General features: G+C 39.3%; 1 protein-coding gene across 1 annotated transcript in view; it reads left to right on the top strand.

The window, feature by feature from the left end:
• NLN (neurolysin) overlaps positions 1-16,967 on the top strand; it is a 103,060-nt gene that overhangs the window by 64,290 nt on the left and 21,803 nt on the right. Inside the window, exons 6-9 of the mRNA XM_078449405.2 lie at positions 166-326; positions 7,584-7,719; positions 8,659-9,025; positions 13,294-13,495. Of these exons, the coding sequence (XP_078305531.2) occupies positions 166-326; positions 7,584-7,719; positions 8,659-9,025; positions 13,294-13,495 (866 nt within the window). The remainder of the gene's footprint in view (positions 1-165; positions 327-7,583; positions 7,720-8,658; positions 9,026-13,293; positions 13,496-16,967) is intronic.

Here is a 16,967-nt window from a genome sequence, read left to right as displayed (position 1 = left end):
CCCAATCCGGTAACATCCAAATGATATTATAAGGATTGTCATTATTTTACTTGAACTTCAATTACTCTACAGAATTCCTAGAGATTCTTAAAGGCACCATGCCAATGCTAAATCAACCAATAATGAGTGGAAGAAATTGATGTATGAGAAAATGATTTTTTGCAGGTGCTCTTCCTGATGATTTCATTGACAGTTTAGAAAAGACAGATGATCACAAGTATAAAATTACCTTAAAATATCCACACTATTTTCCCGTCATGAAGAAATGTTGCATTCCTGAAACCAGAAGGAAGATGGAAATGGCTTTTAATACAAGATGCAAAGAGGTACTCTAAATGTTTGTCTTTTGTCTTTATGGAAGATTTTAAGAAAGAGGTTTGCTTTGTTTACCAGTGTCAGAGTTAGCTCAGAGACCAGTACACTTATTTGTGTGAGTATTATGCCTCCTAATTCCTGAAAGCTTTTAGCTTTTCCCTTGCTCATTAGCAGCCTCAATGTGGCCATATCCTATGCTATTCTAATAAAAATAGAATGGGTTAAATAAACTAAAAGTTGTATTCTTTCACTAAGTTGCTAGTCAAGGGCTCGTGGAGCACCTGTCTTCAACAAGTGACTTCCAAGGCCATTCCAGCTGTCACCATTTCCCAGCTTCTTGGGAAGAAAGAAAATAAAGGACAGAGACAGCACTTTTAAGAAGACCTGGAAATGATATACATCAACTCCATCCACATCCCATTGACTCAAGATTCCATCATGTAGCCTTATCTAGCTGCAGGAGAACCTGGGAAGTATAGACTTTAGTTGGCAGTCTTTGGCTCAGCTCAGGGAATTCTATTACCAAAAAAGGAAGAAATAGAAATGCATTCTCAGAGTCAACTAGCCAGCTCCACCACAGTCTGCCTCTCTGGCTCTGCAGATAACTCCTTTTTTCCCCCAGATAGAGAACCTATTCACCATATGTCAGATTCTAACCAGTTACTGCCTTGAGCTCAAGCCCCTGGATGTCTGGAGTCCTCCCCACTTGTAGCTTCTCATTATCTAGCAGCCTGTGAAAGAGAGGACAAGTTGTCTCGTCCATTCATCCCCACCATGCACACCCACTGATAGAATAGGAACAGAATAACCACACTAAAAGCTCCTGTTTGGAAAAGGAAAGCATGAGAAACATAGGCCTATACCAGTTTTCAAAAAGCTCTGGTGAAGTTCCTTGGATAGGTCATTAAAGTTATTTGGGTTTTTTTTCCAATAGGAGTTTGTTTTAGCAATTGTACTCCATGACGCCTGGTTTTACCTGCCAGAAATTCTTTCTTGCCTGTTACCTTCCATGACCATATCCTAGGTAGCTACTAATAAAGATTCCTGCTGATGCTGGTTTGACACCTGAGGATTGCTTTAGGGATCAAATAACCTCAAGCTTTTGTAGGCCAAGCTCATGATGCCTTTGGTAATACAATTCCCTCAAAAACTTAGTAGGTTTATTGTCTGTTTGCTTCTAGTCAGATCCATGTTAAAACGATTACACCCAAATAATGTTTTGGTCAACATTTCTTACACCTACCAGATCTTTTTATATTGGCTCCTATATCCTATCCGTCCTGCTTTTTTTCAATTTAATGGAGTCTGTTTTGGGGCTTTCTGAAACAGTAGGCTTGAGGAGGAAGGCAACATTCTCAAATGCATCTCTACAATTCAGTAACTCTGAGTGAGTCTTTTCTCCCAATGTTAGGAGTACAGTCAGCTTTTCCAGCCGTCTGAAGGCCCAGATTGTGGGCCATAGACAGAATCTCTGCTGGTAGAAGTCTTTTCCTTCCATCTTTGCAAACTGATCGCTTCTCACTTGAGAACTTGAGTTCATCTCTCTTATGTAGTCTTTCTAAAAGCCACAGATAACAACAAACATGCACCAACATTGTTAGTTTTCCCCCAACAGTTCCCCTAGAGCTAAGACTCTGTAGGTAATTGCCCTGCCTTCCAAGTAATGCTATGAAATAGCTTTAACAAATGTTACCATGGGGTATAAGGATTGTCACCCTCCCAGCCTGCACTTTGTCCTTACCTTCCATTCCCGTACATTTTTCATTTTTCTTATAGCAGCACCCTATTCCTAATAACAACCTCTGTGGGTATAAGGTTACAGGTTAAGCAGCTAACAAAAGCCAGCCAAAAGCATAGTGACTCAAATAAGATAAAAGTTATTTCTCTTGAGAAAGGATTAGTGGTTGGCAGAGGTTGGGGACACTGGAGAATTGCTGTTTAATGGTTACCAAGTTTCCGTTTGGAGTGTTGGAAAAGTTTTGGAAACAGATAGTAGTAGTGGTTGCACAATAGCATAAATGCAATTTGTGCTACTGAATTGTACACTGAAAAATGTTTAAAATGGGAGTTCCAGCGGGAGTAGGAGCAGAGAGCCCTGAGCAGCCCAGCCCCCACTGGCCAGTTCGCATCACACCCCGAGGAGATGCAGCTACCTCAGCCAGCCCAGTCACCATCACGGCCACCACGAGCAGGGAATGGGGGACCCAGCCCTCACCCACCCTCTGCTCTGCAGACCCTAGGCCCCCTCACCTCCGTGGTCGGCAGAGACAGGTCATCACAACGAAGATTTTTGGAACTGTCCAGTGGTTCAGCGTGTAAGAAACAATTGTGGTTTCATCAACAGGAATGAGACCAAGGAAGATGCGTTTCTGCTCCAGACTGCCATAAAGAATAACCCGGTGTGGGCGCACCTGAGTGGCTCAGTGGGTTAAGCATCTGACTCTTGATTTCAGTTCAGGTCATGATCTCATGGTTGTGGGATCGAGCCCCACATTGGGTTCCATGTTGAGCATGGAGCCTGCCTGAGATGCTCTGTCCCTCTCTCTTTGTCCCTCTGCCCCATTCATGTATGCTTTCTCTCTCTCTCTCTCCCTCTCTCAAAATAAATAAATAAACATTAAAAAAAAAAAAAAAAAAAAAGAATAACCCAGGGAGATACCTGCACAGTGTAGGAGAGGGAGAGACTGGAGTTTGGTGTTGGAGAAGGAAAGGGTATGGAGGCAGCAATTGTGACAGGCCCTCATGGAGCCCCAGCGCTAGGCAGTAAATGCACAGCTGATGGTAACTGCTACTGATTCTCTGTCATGGGGCTCCTCCCCACAGTTACCCACAGAAGTACCAGAATAGTGAGGTGGGGACTGGGAGAGAAGGGCTGGAATGGTGCTCCCGAAGGCCAGACCCTACCACGCCTGCCCTCCTGCAGGCCATGGTTCCTACCTGCCAGGGGCGGCAACCAGTCTTCCAACCCTCTCGTGCAGGGAGAAGTGCTAGAGGGCACTGGCAAGTAGAGTGAAGGAGAGCAAGGCAGACCATGACTCTACAGGGGTCCTCCTCTGCAGAGACAGCCTAGAGAGGATGGCAGTGAAGACAGTAAGGAAAATCAAGATGAGACCCAGTGTCAGCAGCCACCTCAGGGTCACTGCCGATACAACTTCAGTGACCCATACAGGCAACCAGAAAACCCTAAGCCACAAGATGGCACAGAGACCAAAGCAGCCAAATCTACAGGCTGAGAAGTAGTCTGCTGGCTGAGTAAATGCCGGCTTACCTTCTCTACCATCATATGGTTTCATCCTTCCACAAGAAGTGAATATGAAATTCCAACAATAAGAAATGAACAAGGAGTACCTGGGTAGCTCAGTCGGTTATGCATTTGGCTCAGGTCATGATCTCAGTTCATGAGTTTGAGTCCCGCATTGGGCTCTGTGCTGACGGCTCCGAGCCTACAGCCTGCTTTAGATTCTGTCTCTTTCTCCCTGCCCATGCCCTGCTTGTTCTCTGTCTCTCAAGTGTAAAAATTAAAACATAAAAAAAAAAAAAAAAGAAATGGACAAAAGATTGGAGCTGAAGACCTGAAGTGCTTGCCTTTTGTCCATTGAACAGATAACTAAAACTTCTAATCTGCATTATCTATACAACATGGGGTTTTTATTATTTTTACCTAAAGACATCTCTTTTTGGTAATGACCAATATTTTTTTTAAATTTAAGCCTGATTTTTCTCAATATGTCTTTAAAGGTTTTTAAACTGTTTTCCTATCTGGTCAAGTTGAGATTTTTAAGAATCTCATTTTTAATGTGTAATGAAAGTTTACAACTTGATTTTTTCAAAAAGTGATTTTTTCAAAAAGTCAACAGTTGGCAAGCGCCTGTTAATAAAGGTCTTAAATAATTTTTAAATAGTTAAAATGGCATATTTTACGTTATATATGTTTTACCACAGTTTTTTTTAAGTTTATTTGTTTTTTGAGAGAAAGAGCATGAGTGGGGAGGGGCAGAGAGAGGGGGACAGAGGATTCAAAGCAGGCTCCAAGGCTCCACGCCGACAGCAGTGAGCTTGTCGCAGGGTTCAAACTCCCAAACTACCAGACCATGACCCAAGCCAAAATTGGACATTCAACCAACTGAGCCATCCAAGTGCCCCTGTTTTACGCAATTTTTAAAGAAAGGTTTATTTGCCTTGCAACTAACAGTACATAGATGAGTGATCCGCCCTGGAAGGGATAGTTCTGCAGTCCTCGCTATTGTGGCTTTTAAGGTCATCATCGTCTGCATTTAACAGCTGGTGAGATAAGCCTCTATAAAGAGATGAGCCAGGAATTTCACTCATCACCTCATTGACAGTCCCTTGTCCCATTGTGTATCACGTGGCCACAACTAGTTTTAAGGAAGGGTAGGGAAGGCAGTCAGGGTACCATGTGTCCGGCAAAACCTCAGGAAATTCTATTACTATAAGAAAGAATGGGGGAGGGTGAGTATTTGGAGAAAATTGGCAGTCCAGAGAGGTCTGGGATAACTGAAAAACATGGAAGAAAAACTCAAACTAGTTAATTATATTATATTTTTCCCTCCTGCCCCCTTCCTCAAACTAGTTAATTTTAGAACTTGAAGAATTATATTACGTGTTTCTCTTATCCATGTTTCCATACTTGAAGGTTTTTTTTGTTTTGTTTTGTTATTTTAGAGCGTGTATGAACAGGGGAGAGGGGGAGAGAGAGAGAGAGAGAGAGAGAGAATCTTAAGCATGGCTCCATGCTCATCAGAGCCCAATGCAGGGCTTGATTTCATAACCCTGGGATCATGATCTGAGCCAAAATCAAGAGTCAGATGCTGAACTGACTATATGTAGTATTTGCTCTTGTACCAGGTACTTTTCTGTACACTTGACCTATATTCTTACTTGAATCTTCATTATCACACTGTGCCTTAGCTACTTTTATTAGCCACATCTTACAAACGAAAAAATTAGGCTTGGAAAGGTTAAAGGACTTCTCAAAGGCTCAAATGGTGGAGCCTAATTATGAACCCAGGTAGACTAACCCCAGTGTGTGATCTTCTTTAGAAACATGTCTGTAAATAAATTTGCTGATTTAATCATTGGGGGTAATTTTTCTTTAGCCCCAATATTTATTTGCTTTCTCCATGGGATTACTCTTCCTTTTGTTGCTAAAATAAATAAAGCAATATCATTATTTGTATTCTTAATACATACAGAAAGCAAAAAAAAAAAAAAAAAAAAATGTTTGTTATAATTTGAGACAAATCCCTGAAGCATTTGTAAGTGTAGAGAGTTCTACGGCATTAAGTCCATTCACATTGTTCTGCAACAATCACCACCATGTGTCTTCAGACTTGCTCATCTTTCTCATCTAAGACTCTGTACTCATTAAACACTAACTCCGAATCCCCCTGCCCCCTCCCCGTGGCATCCACTGTTCTACTTTCTGGCTCTATGAATTTGACTCCTCTAGGAACCTCATGTAAGTGGAATCAGAATATTTATCCTTTTGTGACCTCCTTATTTTACTTAGCATATCCATATTTTATCCATATTTTATCCAGGTTTATCCATATTTTAGCATGTGTCAAAATTTCTTTTCCTTTTTAAGATGGAATAATATTCCATTATATGTATATACCACATTTTCTTTTTTTTTTAATTTCTTTTTTTTAATGTTTATTTATCTTTGAGAGAAACAGAGCGCAAGCTGGGGATGGGTAGAGAGAGAGGGAGACACAGAATCCAAAGTGGGCTCCAGGCTCGAGCTATCAGCACAGAGCCCAACGTGGGGCTTGAACTCACAAATGGCAAGGTCATGACCTGAGCTGAAGTCAGATGCTTAGCCGACTGAGCCACCCAGATGCCCCTTTCTTCTTCATCTTTTTTTTTATGTTTATTTTTGAGACAGAAACAGAGTGCAAGTGGGGGAGGGGCAGAGAGAGACACACAGAATCTGAAGAGGCTCCAGGCTCCAAGCTGTCAACATAGAGCCTGACGTGGGCTTGAACTCACAAACTGCGAGATCATGACCTGAGCCGAAGTCAGATACTCAACTGACTAAGCCACCCAGGTGCCCCACGTTTTCTTTTTCCATTCATCCACTGATGGACATTTGGGATGCTTTCACCACTTGGCTAATATTCATATAATGCTGTAGTGAACACAGGTGTACAAATATCTGTTTGAGTGCCTGCTTCCGCTCTTTGGGATGTATACCCCCAAGTGAAATTGCTGTATCATATGGTAATTATGTGTTTAATTTTTTGAGGAATTGCAATACTGTTTTCCATAGCAGCTATACTTTTTACATTCACATCAGTAACACTCAGAGTTTCCAAATTCTTCACATCCTCATTAATACTATTTTTTTAAATAGCCATACTATATGTGAAGTTAAAGTGACAAATATACATATATGAATATATATATATATATATATATATATATATATATATATATTAACCACCAAAAAAACAACTTAATATACATATACATTTGTTATAGTCTTGTCAATGAAATTAAATGTGGAATCACTGTGGTCCTTAAGAATACATTTTTATACATTTTAACTCTTTTTTTTTTTTAATGTTTATTTATTTTTGAGAGAGAGACAGAGTGCGAGCAGCTGAGGGGCAGAGAGAGAGGGAGACACAGAATCCAAAGCAGGCTCTAGGCTCTGAGCTGTCAGCACAGAGCCTGATTCAGGGCTAAAACTGACAAATCATAAGATCATGACCTGAGCCGAAGTCAGACACTTAACCTACTCAGCCACCCAGGCACCCTAATACATTTTAACTCTTAAGTTTACAGTACCTAAAATTTTATTAAGACCTCAAAGGAGTCCCCTGAGGCTTAAAAAGTCAATTATTTCAGAAATAAAATTGGATCATGAATTTTTTTTTAAATATTTTTGAGAGAGAGAGAGCACAAGCAGGGGAGGGGCAGAAAAAGAGAGGGAGATACAGAATCCAAAGCAGGCTCCAGGCTCTGAGCTGTCAGCACAAAGTCCGATGCAGGGCTCAAACCCATGAATTGTGAGATAATGACCTGAGCTGAAGTTGGACCTTTAACTGACTGAGCCATCGAGGTACCCCTGGATCATGAATTTTAAAAATGTCTGTAACACTGAAATGGAGTAATTTATTACAAGGTTGAGATGGTCTAAAAATATTTGACAGTTTACCAACCCCAAAACACATGTAATAACTTCCTTTTAGTTCTGTGGATCCAGTGAATTATTAATCTTTGTTTTTGTTGTTTATTACCAGGAAAACACCTTAATTCTGCAGCAGCTACTCCCACTGAGGGCCAAGGTAGCCAAACTCCTCGGCTACAGCACACATGCTGACTTTGTCCTTGAAATGAACACTGCAAAGAGTACAAGCCATGTAACAGCCTTTCTAGGTTGGGTCTCTTTTAAATCTGTTTTGTATTTCCATTTTTCTTTGTCTTTGAGTGTTGAACTGTATTTGGCTAACTGTGTATGTTCTTATTATGTATTTATCCTTTACTCTTTGTCACATATGTAAGATAAACGTGTGTTTGGTCCTGTAGGGGACATGGCAATTTGAAAGGGAGCCCCAGAGTGTAAGGTGAAGCCAACAGCATGAGGAATGCTGTAAGGAGAAAGAAGGAAACTTATGGAGTATACAAAGCGATACAGTTCTGACTAAAACTGTGAGAGAGTGTGTGAATACAGGCGGCAAGAGGGTAACTCAGATGGGAATATGCCAATTTTAAATTAAAATAAATTAGGGAGAAATTAAAATAGAATTAACCACAGTATATAAATTGTGGCATCCATCTAAAAAGTGGAATTGCTAAAAGTGTCCAATTAGACGTTCTTCATAGGAAGGGATTAGTGATAAACCCATGGCTGTTTAGGCGTTGAGTAGTTTTTACTAATAGTGATCCCAGGTCACATCTGATTTATTTTCCCTGGCTTTTTCAGGAGTCTAATCTCATTGAAGAATAATTATGTATATGAGCTGGTTGCACTATTGTTTTGTTTCCTGAATTATAACACTCTGGAGTCAGAGTTCTCTGAGATAAACTTGAGCTTTGTTGATGGTGTGAGGAAGTTATGGCCTGGTTTGGCTGGTGCTAAAAAAAATGGGAGGGCAAGGAGCCATGAAATAAATTACCCTGAAAAGAACAGCCGTGCTGTCATAACAGAGCCTGCTATCCATCCCTCCCTCCCTCTTTCCTTCCGCCCTTCCTTGCTCCCAATTATCTGTATCAAGTATTCAAAGCAGGAAGCACCATGCTAAAACAGCAGTATATGTATGAATGTGCTTGCTCCCAGAAGCAGTAAATCACTGACTTTTCTCACTTCCCTCACAGATGATTTAAGCCAGAAATTAAAACCCTTGGGTGAGGCAGAGCGAGAGTTTATTTTGAATTTGAAGAAAAAGGAATGTGAAGAGAGAGGTTTTGAATACGATGGGAAAATCAACGCCTGGGATCTCCATTACTACATGACTCAGACGGAAGAACTCAAGTATTCCATAGATCAAGAGATACTCAAGGAATACTTCCCAATTGAAGTGGTCACTGAAGGCTTACTCAACATCTACCAGGAGTTGTTGGGGCTTTCATTTGAGCAAGTGGCAGATGCTCATGTGTGGAATACAAGTGTTACACTTTACACTGTGAAGGATAAAGCCACAGGAGAAGTACTGGGACAGTTCTACTTGGACCTCTATCCAAGGTACTGAGGATCACGTTGTTGGAAGGAAGGGACCTTAGGGATTCAGTTCCTACCCAGATTAAGACTCTTGTCTTCCAGAGTTCTCTTGTGTGGTTCTCCATAATGCAAGTAGAGATACAGGCTCTGAAGCCAGAGAGTCTGGCTCCGATACTTACTAGGCAACTTACTTAATGTTCCTGCGCCTCAGTTTCTTTACCTATATTATAGGTCCAATAAAACAGGAATGTTACTTCTACCTGCTTTGTAGAAGGATAAAATGATTAATCACATGCAAAACATTAATTGGAAGACTACCCAGCATATAGCAATTGCAGCAATTTGCAGCTGTTATCATCGTTATCATCATTATCTAGTTTGTGTACTACACTTACTTAATTTTATTTTATTTTTTTTTTTTCAACATTTTTTATTTATTTTTGGGACAGAGAGAGACAGAGCATGAACGGGGGAGGGGCAGAGAGAGAGGGAGACACAGAATCGGAAACAGGCTCCAGGCTCCGAGCCATCAGCCCAGAGCCTGATGCGGGGCTCGAACTCACGGACCGCGAGATCGTGACCTGGCTGAAGTCGGCCGCTTAACTGACTGCGCCACCCAGGCGCCCCTACACTTACTTAATTTTAAATTGGCCCCCAAAATATTTGTTATTCAGGTAATCTGTCTGCCAGTACTCTTCAGTCTATGGCCACTTTCCTGAGTCTGGCTGAGAGGCAGCGTAATACAGTAAGAATACCACAGTCTTTGTAGTCATTCAAATTGAGTTGGGATGCTTAAGTGACTTAATCTCTTTGAGACTCCATCTCTTCCTCTGTAGTGTGGGGCTGGTGATCCCTTTATAGGATTGTTCTGTGCATCAGGCTGTATATGCATATCACCCAGGCTAGGTATTCAGCCAATGATAAGAATTCAAAATACTATCTCTGAAACATGTGGTAACTATGGACTCTGTTTCATCAGACATGAAAGGATTTGAATCACATTCTCTCTAGGCTGCTTTCTTTTTTTTTTTTTTAAACATTTTTTTAATGTTTATTTATTTTTGAGAGGTGGGGGAGGGGCAGAGAGTGGGAGACACAGAACCTGTAGCAGGCTCCAGGCTCTGAGCCCAACACGGGGCTCAAACCCACAAACCACGAGATCATGACCTGAGCCAAAGTCGGATGTTTAACTGACTGAGCCACCCAGGCGCCCCTCTAAGCTCCTTTCTAAACCAAAGCCAGCCTGTTAACCAATTACCAATTCATCTTACTAAATAGGCCAAAGGAAATTACAGTATCCCCCTACTTGAGCAGCATAAACAAGTTTTTAATCCACAGACTTTAGGTGACTTTGGGTAGCTGCTGGGAAGGAGGCTGAATAACTATGCCATTCAGACAAGTGGACGGACAGTGATGTCTTATCCCAATGTTTTATGGACTTAATTTCACTTTTGATATGGTCTAAAAATAAGCCCTTGTCAAATGTAGATGGATCTATTTTTAATTGAAGAGTGTCAGCATACAATTTTAAGCAAGAATTCTTTCAGGAGAGATCCTTCAACCTTGGAGTCTTCTGTAACTGTCCCCAAATTCTACTTCCAGTGTCAAAGTTAGCAGTTCTTGCCACCCCATCCTGCTGTCTCCCTTCCAACATATCATTGATTTCTTTCATACTCTAATATCTAGCCATTCCTACCAGCACTGGTATGGGGATCAGAAGCTGATCTCTTGTGAAAGTAGTGACCTACTTAATATTCACTTCCTGTCACCTTCCTGTCACTCCATAAAAGTAAGGTAGGGTAATTTGTGTTGTGACTCAAAAAAGGATTTTTGGAATAGGTCTAAGAAAGATCAGTTACTTTTTTTTAATCACATTTCAATTTTTTTCATTGAATACTGAGATCTTCAAAAGAAAAACAAAAGTATTCTGATGGTTCCAATAGAAGATGCTTGATAAGGAAAGGACATTTTTTTTTAAATCCACATCATTTTATAAACAATATGTGAAAAGGCAAAACCTCAGAATAAAGAATCCCTTAAAATTAAATGTGTCAAGTTTATTTTTTAAAAGGAAAGATTAAAAACCCCTCAATGGCACTGATTTTTAAATTGATAGAAAATCTTTGATTTTAAGCTATTCTTACACTTTAAAAATTCTCCAAATATCTCAACTCTTGTCTCTCTAACATAGTAGCACTGACATTACTCTCAAATTAGGAATACTTTGGAGGGGGGTGTGGGGAGGATACATTTTTAGCCTTTCATAATGTACCAAGAGGTATAAAATATAACAGGATATACATGTTCCAGATTACTTTAGTTATTTTTCCCCCGTTAAAAATAAGATTTATGGATCTCTTTATGCATTTCCAACTAACTACACAAAATTCTTCCAGAAACACTGATTAGCCCATTGAACAACCAGAAGGTTGGCTGGATGAAAATTTTATGACATTCGTTGTACAGTTTCTGGTGTACATGTTCATGGGTTCTCTCCCCTTCTCTCTCCGCCTTCCCTTCCCATGTCCCTGCTCAGGGATGATTCAGCCTGTTCAGTGGTCCCGCCCCACCCTCAGTGGTATGTCTGGGTCCACACTATGTCCCTGTCCTTCCTTCAGAAGTAGAGGTTTTTTTCTCTTCTCTTTCCCAGTGGCAGTGGGTTTTCACCAGTGCTGATAGGACAACAGGGTTTGTTGCCTTTCCTCCCAGAAGGCAGTGCTTCATTCCTTTATCAAGGTAGAGGCTCCCTATCCCCAGGCCTACATCAAGACTGATGCTGTCTCAGGGCTGTCATCCTGCTACCGTCCTTTTGTGTGTGTCCAGGGAGAAGACCCTGCAAATGGCTATATTATTATATATATATATATATATATATATATATATATATATATATATATATATATATATATATATCTATCTCCCAGTGTCTCCCTGTTTTCCTGGCCCACGATGGCCTTTAACAGTTTTGTTTTTTTTATAAATTTGTGTTTGTTTGTTTATTTTGAGAGAGAGCGAGCAAGCAGGGGAGGGGCAGAAAGAGCGGGAGAGAGAAAGAATCCTAAGCAGGCTCTGAGGTGTCAGCACGGCGCCCAGTGTGGGGCTCGAACGAACAAACTGTGAGATGTAACCTGAGCCGAAACCAAGAGTCAGCCACTTAACCTACTGAGCCACCCAGGTGCCCCTAACAATTTGTTAAAAGACTTTTCTCACTGGTGTTTGTAGTATTTGCCCCAGGTGAAAAAATGCTTGCTTCCTCACTTCCTCTCTCCTTAAAGTCATCTGTCTTAGATTGTGAGTTAGTTGATTGCCTTCCGATTTCTGATAAATTCAAGAAAAGTTGTGATTTGGAGACTGTGCAGCATATTGTTATACAGATATAGGAACAACACACTTTTCAGCTTTATACCTCATAATAGAAAGCTGGAAAAGGCTAGTTTTTTTTTCTTTCTTTTTTTTTTTTTAATTGAATGGCATCAGTGGGGGTGGGGGGGAAGACGAGTAATCAGCAAGTAAAGATAAAACAAAAAAATGTATGTATAAATCAAAACAAATCAAATTAAAAGTTCTACCCCAAACCTGAAAGTACCATTAGTTTTCTGAGGAAAAAAAAAAAAAAGAAGAAGAAGGAAGCCTACTTCTAGAATAAAGTCCAGTTGCACATAGCTTTTGGAGAGACCATCACTGATACCCCATTGTCCAAGAATAGACCACTTTATAGTATAATTTATGCTTTTTCCTAAGCTAACTAAAAGTATTCTGTTTCAAAAAGTCCTGACTAGTTTATAAAAGGAGCTCATTTACTTGTGAATACTTATTCTTCCTTCCTTGAATAAAAGGAAAAACTTATTGTCTGGTATTTGGTTTTTATCAATTATCACTTTAAGAAAAAACTACCTAGTGTATCAAACTATATCTTTTACCTCAAGCTTGCTTCAACACAGTTTAGTGTTTAGTGACACCATCTTTGAAGGAGAAAAGCAAGATCCCATTAAAATAAATTAAACACTGAGCTCTACAGTAGGTGTGGTGTATATTCTTAATTCTTACATTAAGATTTTTCAACAGAAGAAACCTTGGCGATATAACTCATGTGAAGTGATAGTGGGGTTTTTATTTGCTTAGTTTTAGTTTGTCCATTTTAATAAAATGCTGACCTACTTTCTAAAGGGTGGATTACATGTTCCAAAGTGTCCTCTGGTATCAAATAAGACTTAATGACTGAGAGAGGTCACAGCAATGTTGTTGCTAGAGAAGAGCGTTCCTATCTCACCAACAATGCTTCTGGTTCCCAGGGAAGGAAAGTACAACCACGCAGCCTGCTTTGGTCTCCAGCCCGGCTGCCTCCTCCCTGATGGGAGCCGCATGATGTCGGTGGCTGCCCTTGTGGTGAACTTCTCGCAGCCAATAGCTGGTCGTCCCTCTCTCCTGAGGCATGATGAGGTGCGGACTTACTTCCATGAATTTGGTCATGTCATGCATCAAATTTGTGCACAGGTGAGTGAGTGTTTTATAGTAAACCTATCAGTTGCTTTTCTGGCTTTTTATTTTTTCTACTGCTGTTAGGTTCCTCCCCTTACATGTGTTTTCAAAAGCTGAATGTGCTCAAGAATTTCATAGGCCTTCTGTAAAAACATGAAATTTTTCTTATTGTGTCCTCTTTAACACCAGATTTTTACTAGGAATTTAATTCACTGATCAAAGAGCTCACTGAAGACCACCCTGCAGAAGAAAAAGAAGGAAGACTTATCATTAAGGGTTACAAATACTGTTTTTTTCCTTTCATTCTTTTCTTCTGCATAGGAATTTAGTGTAAGCTTCACAGATAAACTATGCTGTAATCTGTCTCTTCCACTTACTAATGCTTTGTTTAGTTCAGTGGTTTAGTGGTTTTCAATGGTCTCAGACTCAACTCTTTTTTTAAATAATAAATTATGTTGAAACACCTTCCATTACTAGCTTCAAATCAAAATCATAGGTAATATACTATAACCATGGGGAGACTTTGCGAAGAAGTGCATGTGGGTATGTGCAGTAGATTGCAACTCATTTCTCTTTACTTCTGAAAATGAAAAGTACATTTTTTCTCAGCTTTGTAATACAGTTTGGTAAACTCGCCCCACACTATTCTAGGATAAACCATACGAACTTGTTCATATTTAGCTGTTATTTGACATATGAAAACATCAAGTTAGTAGTTCAGCCTGACAGTTTAGAAAACTAATGTTAACAGAAATGGAGGAACAGTTTTCCAAATTCGAAATCTCTATGCATCTCTAAAGGTAAACTTGTTAATAAGAAATTTTTGGTTAGAATAATTTCATATTTACAGAAAACTTTCAAAGATAGTATAAGAATTGCCCAGGTATCCCTCACCTTATTTCCTCTACTGTTAACATCTAATGTTATTGTAATACATTTGTCACAACCAAGAAGCCAATATTGCTACAGTACTCCTAACTATACTCAGCACTTTATTTTGATTTTACTCTTTTTTTCCCTAACAGCCTTTCTCCATACAAAGAATTTTTTAAATTGATAGAATGCCCTCACTGAATATAAAAGAAATATATTTTTATGTTTTCCAAATAGTAATGCCTGGATATGGCTATGTAGTAAGACATAATGAAGTATTCATTATGAATAAAATCCAGTAGCAGAAACTACAGAGTGATAAATGTGGTTTGCGTTGTCAACTCAAGTCCTAGAACGGTATTGCCAAATGTCTTGGTTCAGGTTACTATAGTAGAATACCATAGACTAGGTGGCTTATAAGCAACGGAAATTTATTTCTTAGTCAGTTCCGGAGGCTAAAAGACCAAGATCATGGTGCTGGCAGATTTGGTGTCTGGTGAGAACCTGCTTTCTGGTTCAGAGATGGTGCCTTCTCACTATGTCTTCACATGGTGGACAGGGCAGGGGAACTCCCTGGGATCTGTCTTGTAAGGACACTAAATCCCACTAATGGAGGCTCTACCTTCATGACCTAAGTACCTCGCAAAGGCCTTATTACCTACCATCACATTGGAGGTTACGTTTTAACATATGAATGGGGGATCAGAGAGACATTCCATATTGGTCAATAGCACCAGTGGTGACATGATTTTCCAATATGGTGAGCATCTCTTGGGAAACTTCCAAACAAAAAAGCAGTCTTACTTTGATTTACACAGTAGATCCCAGTAAGGAGTCCTGGAAATTAAAAGTGGGTAAAAAATAATTTACAGAAATATGTGCAATAGAGTTGGTGTCTGGGCTCACTTAATTATAGATTTTTCACTTGTGTGAATATCCAGTAGGATATATGAATGGCCTGCAGCATATGGGACCTTTTTTTTTTTTTTAATTTTCCTGGTATGTACAATTCAGTCCTGGACATCTAGCATCCCCAGCCCTCACAACTGCTCCTAATCATTATAATGACTAAAAATGTACCTACTTAATTCCAAAATACCACTGTCACTATTGTTAAAAAAAACTGTTTAGTTGTTTCAACATTTTATCTTTACATTCTGGTATTTCCGTGTTTAAAAAAAAAACATAGGGAAATCAGATATGAATCTGTTCAGGTAAAAAAGTCCTTATATACTGATATAGCCATTTCTATCCTGTGTTCAAGCCAAGGAAAGGAAATCTTTCAGAATAAACTAAATTTTCTTTCTTATAGTCTTAAAGTACTTTCACAGCTATAGGGATCCTGAAATATTTATTTTCAGTCATTGTCCATTCTCTGGCTGACATTTCCTTTAATTAGGATAAGTCTAGTTTTCGTTTTTCTAAAATGTTGTAATGAATAATGTAGTATATTTTAATTATATTGATATAATTATTGATATACATCTATGAATATATAATATATACATGAGTCAGTATATGTACTCATATACTGATGATAGTATATATGATGATGACAGTTTTCGTATATGGTGTCTCTTGAAACAGTGGACTATATTCAATTCTTGGAGTTTGCCTAACCTCCTCCATGAACACAAAATGTGTCATATAGTTAAATAGTATGTAGTACAATCCCTTGATCGGTCATCTCCTCACAAGATTATCTTTGAAAAAAATCTCTATTTGTCTTTTAATTCTTTCAAGTGTCCTGTAATGTTTTAAGAACTTTTAAAGATAAAAATGTTGAATTACCATGTTGTACACCTGAAATTAATATTATATGTCCACTACACATCAATTAAAATAAAAAGAACTTTTAGGTAATTGTATACAGAACCAATAATCACTACTTTTTCTCAAAAGTAATGGGCACAGGACCATTTTTTTGCAGCTCTATACTAATTTCAAAACCTTTTGGGGCGCCTGGGTGGCTCAGTCGGTTAAGCGTCCGACTTCAGCCCAGGTCACGATCTCGCGGTCCGTGAGTTCGAGCCCCGCGTCGGGCTCTGCACTGATGGCTCAGAGCCTGGAGCCTGTTTCCGATTCTGTCTCCCTCTCTCTCTGCCCCTCCCCCGTTCATGCTGTCTCTCTCTGTCTCAAAAATAAATAAAAACGTTAAAAAAAAAAAAATAAAAAATAAAAAATAAAAAAAATAAAAAAAACTTTTGTATTGACCTAAACTGGGTGGTAGTGAATAAGGAGCTTAATAGCTTCTGTGTTTAGTAATACATCTGACTTCCCTGAGAAATACATAGTGAATTAAATTTGCCATACATATTCACTGGATTGATTTTAAGATATAGCAGCTCACTGTTTAGGTTCCTCACCTTGGCAGTGTACAAGTTTGATGATCAGAAGAGCTCGTTGGAGCTTGTCATAGTAATATTTAAATGTGTCTGCAGGAACATCCAGTTTTCAAACATGTAAGTGCACTAGTTCAATATGTCTACTGTCTCATCATTCAGGAGATAAAGTTTCACTCATATTTTCTTGTGTTTATACTACTGGATATATAATTTTGAAGATACAATCACAAGGTGGTATCTTTAGAATCTGTTCCTGTTTCTTGGCTTTA

The sequence above is a fragment of the Panthera onca genome, chromosome A1 (genome assembly GCF_046562875.1).
Source record: "Panthera onca isolate mPanOnc1 chromosome A1, mPanOnc1 haplotype 2, whole genome shotgun sequence".
NCBI lineage: Eukaryota > Metazoa > Chordata > Mammalia > Carnivora > Felidae > Panthera > Panthera onca.
The sequence above is the reverse complement of the archived record's forward strand: the minus strand, read 5'-3'. Positions and strand labels throughout refer to the sequence as shown.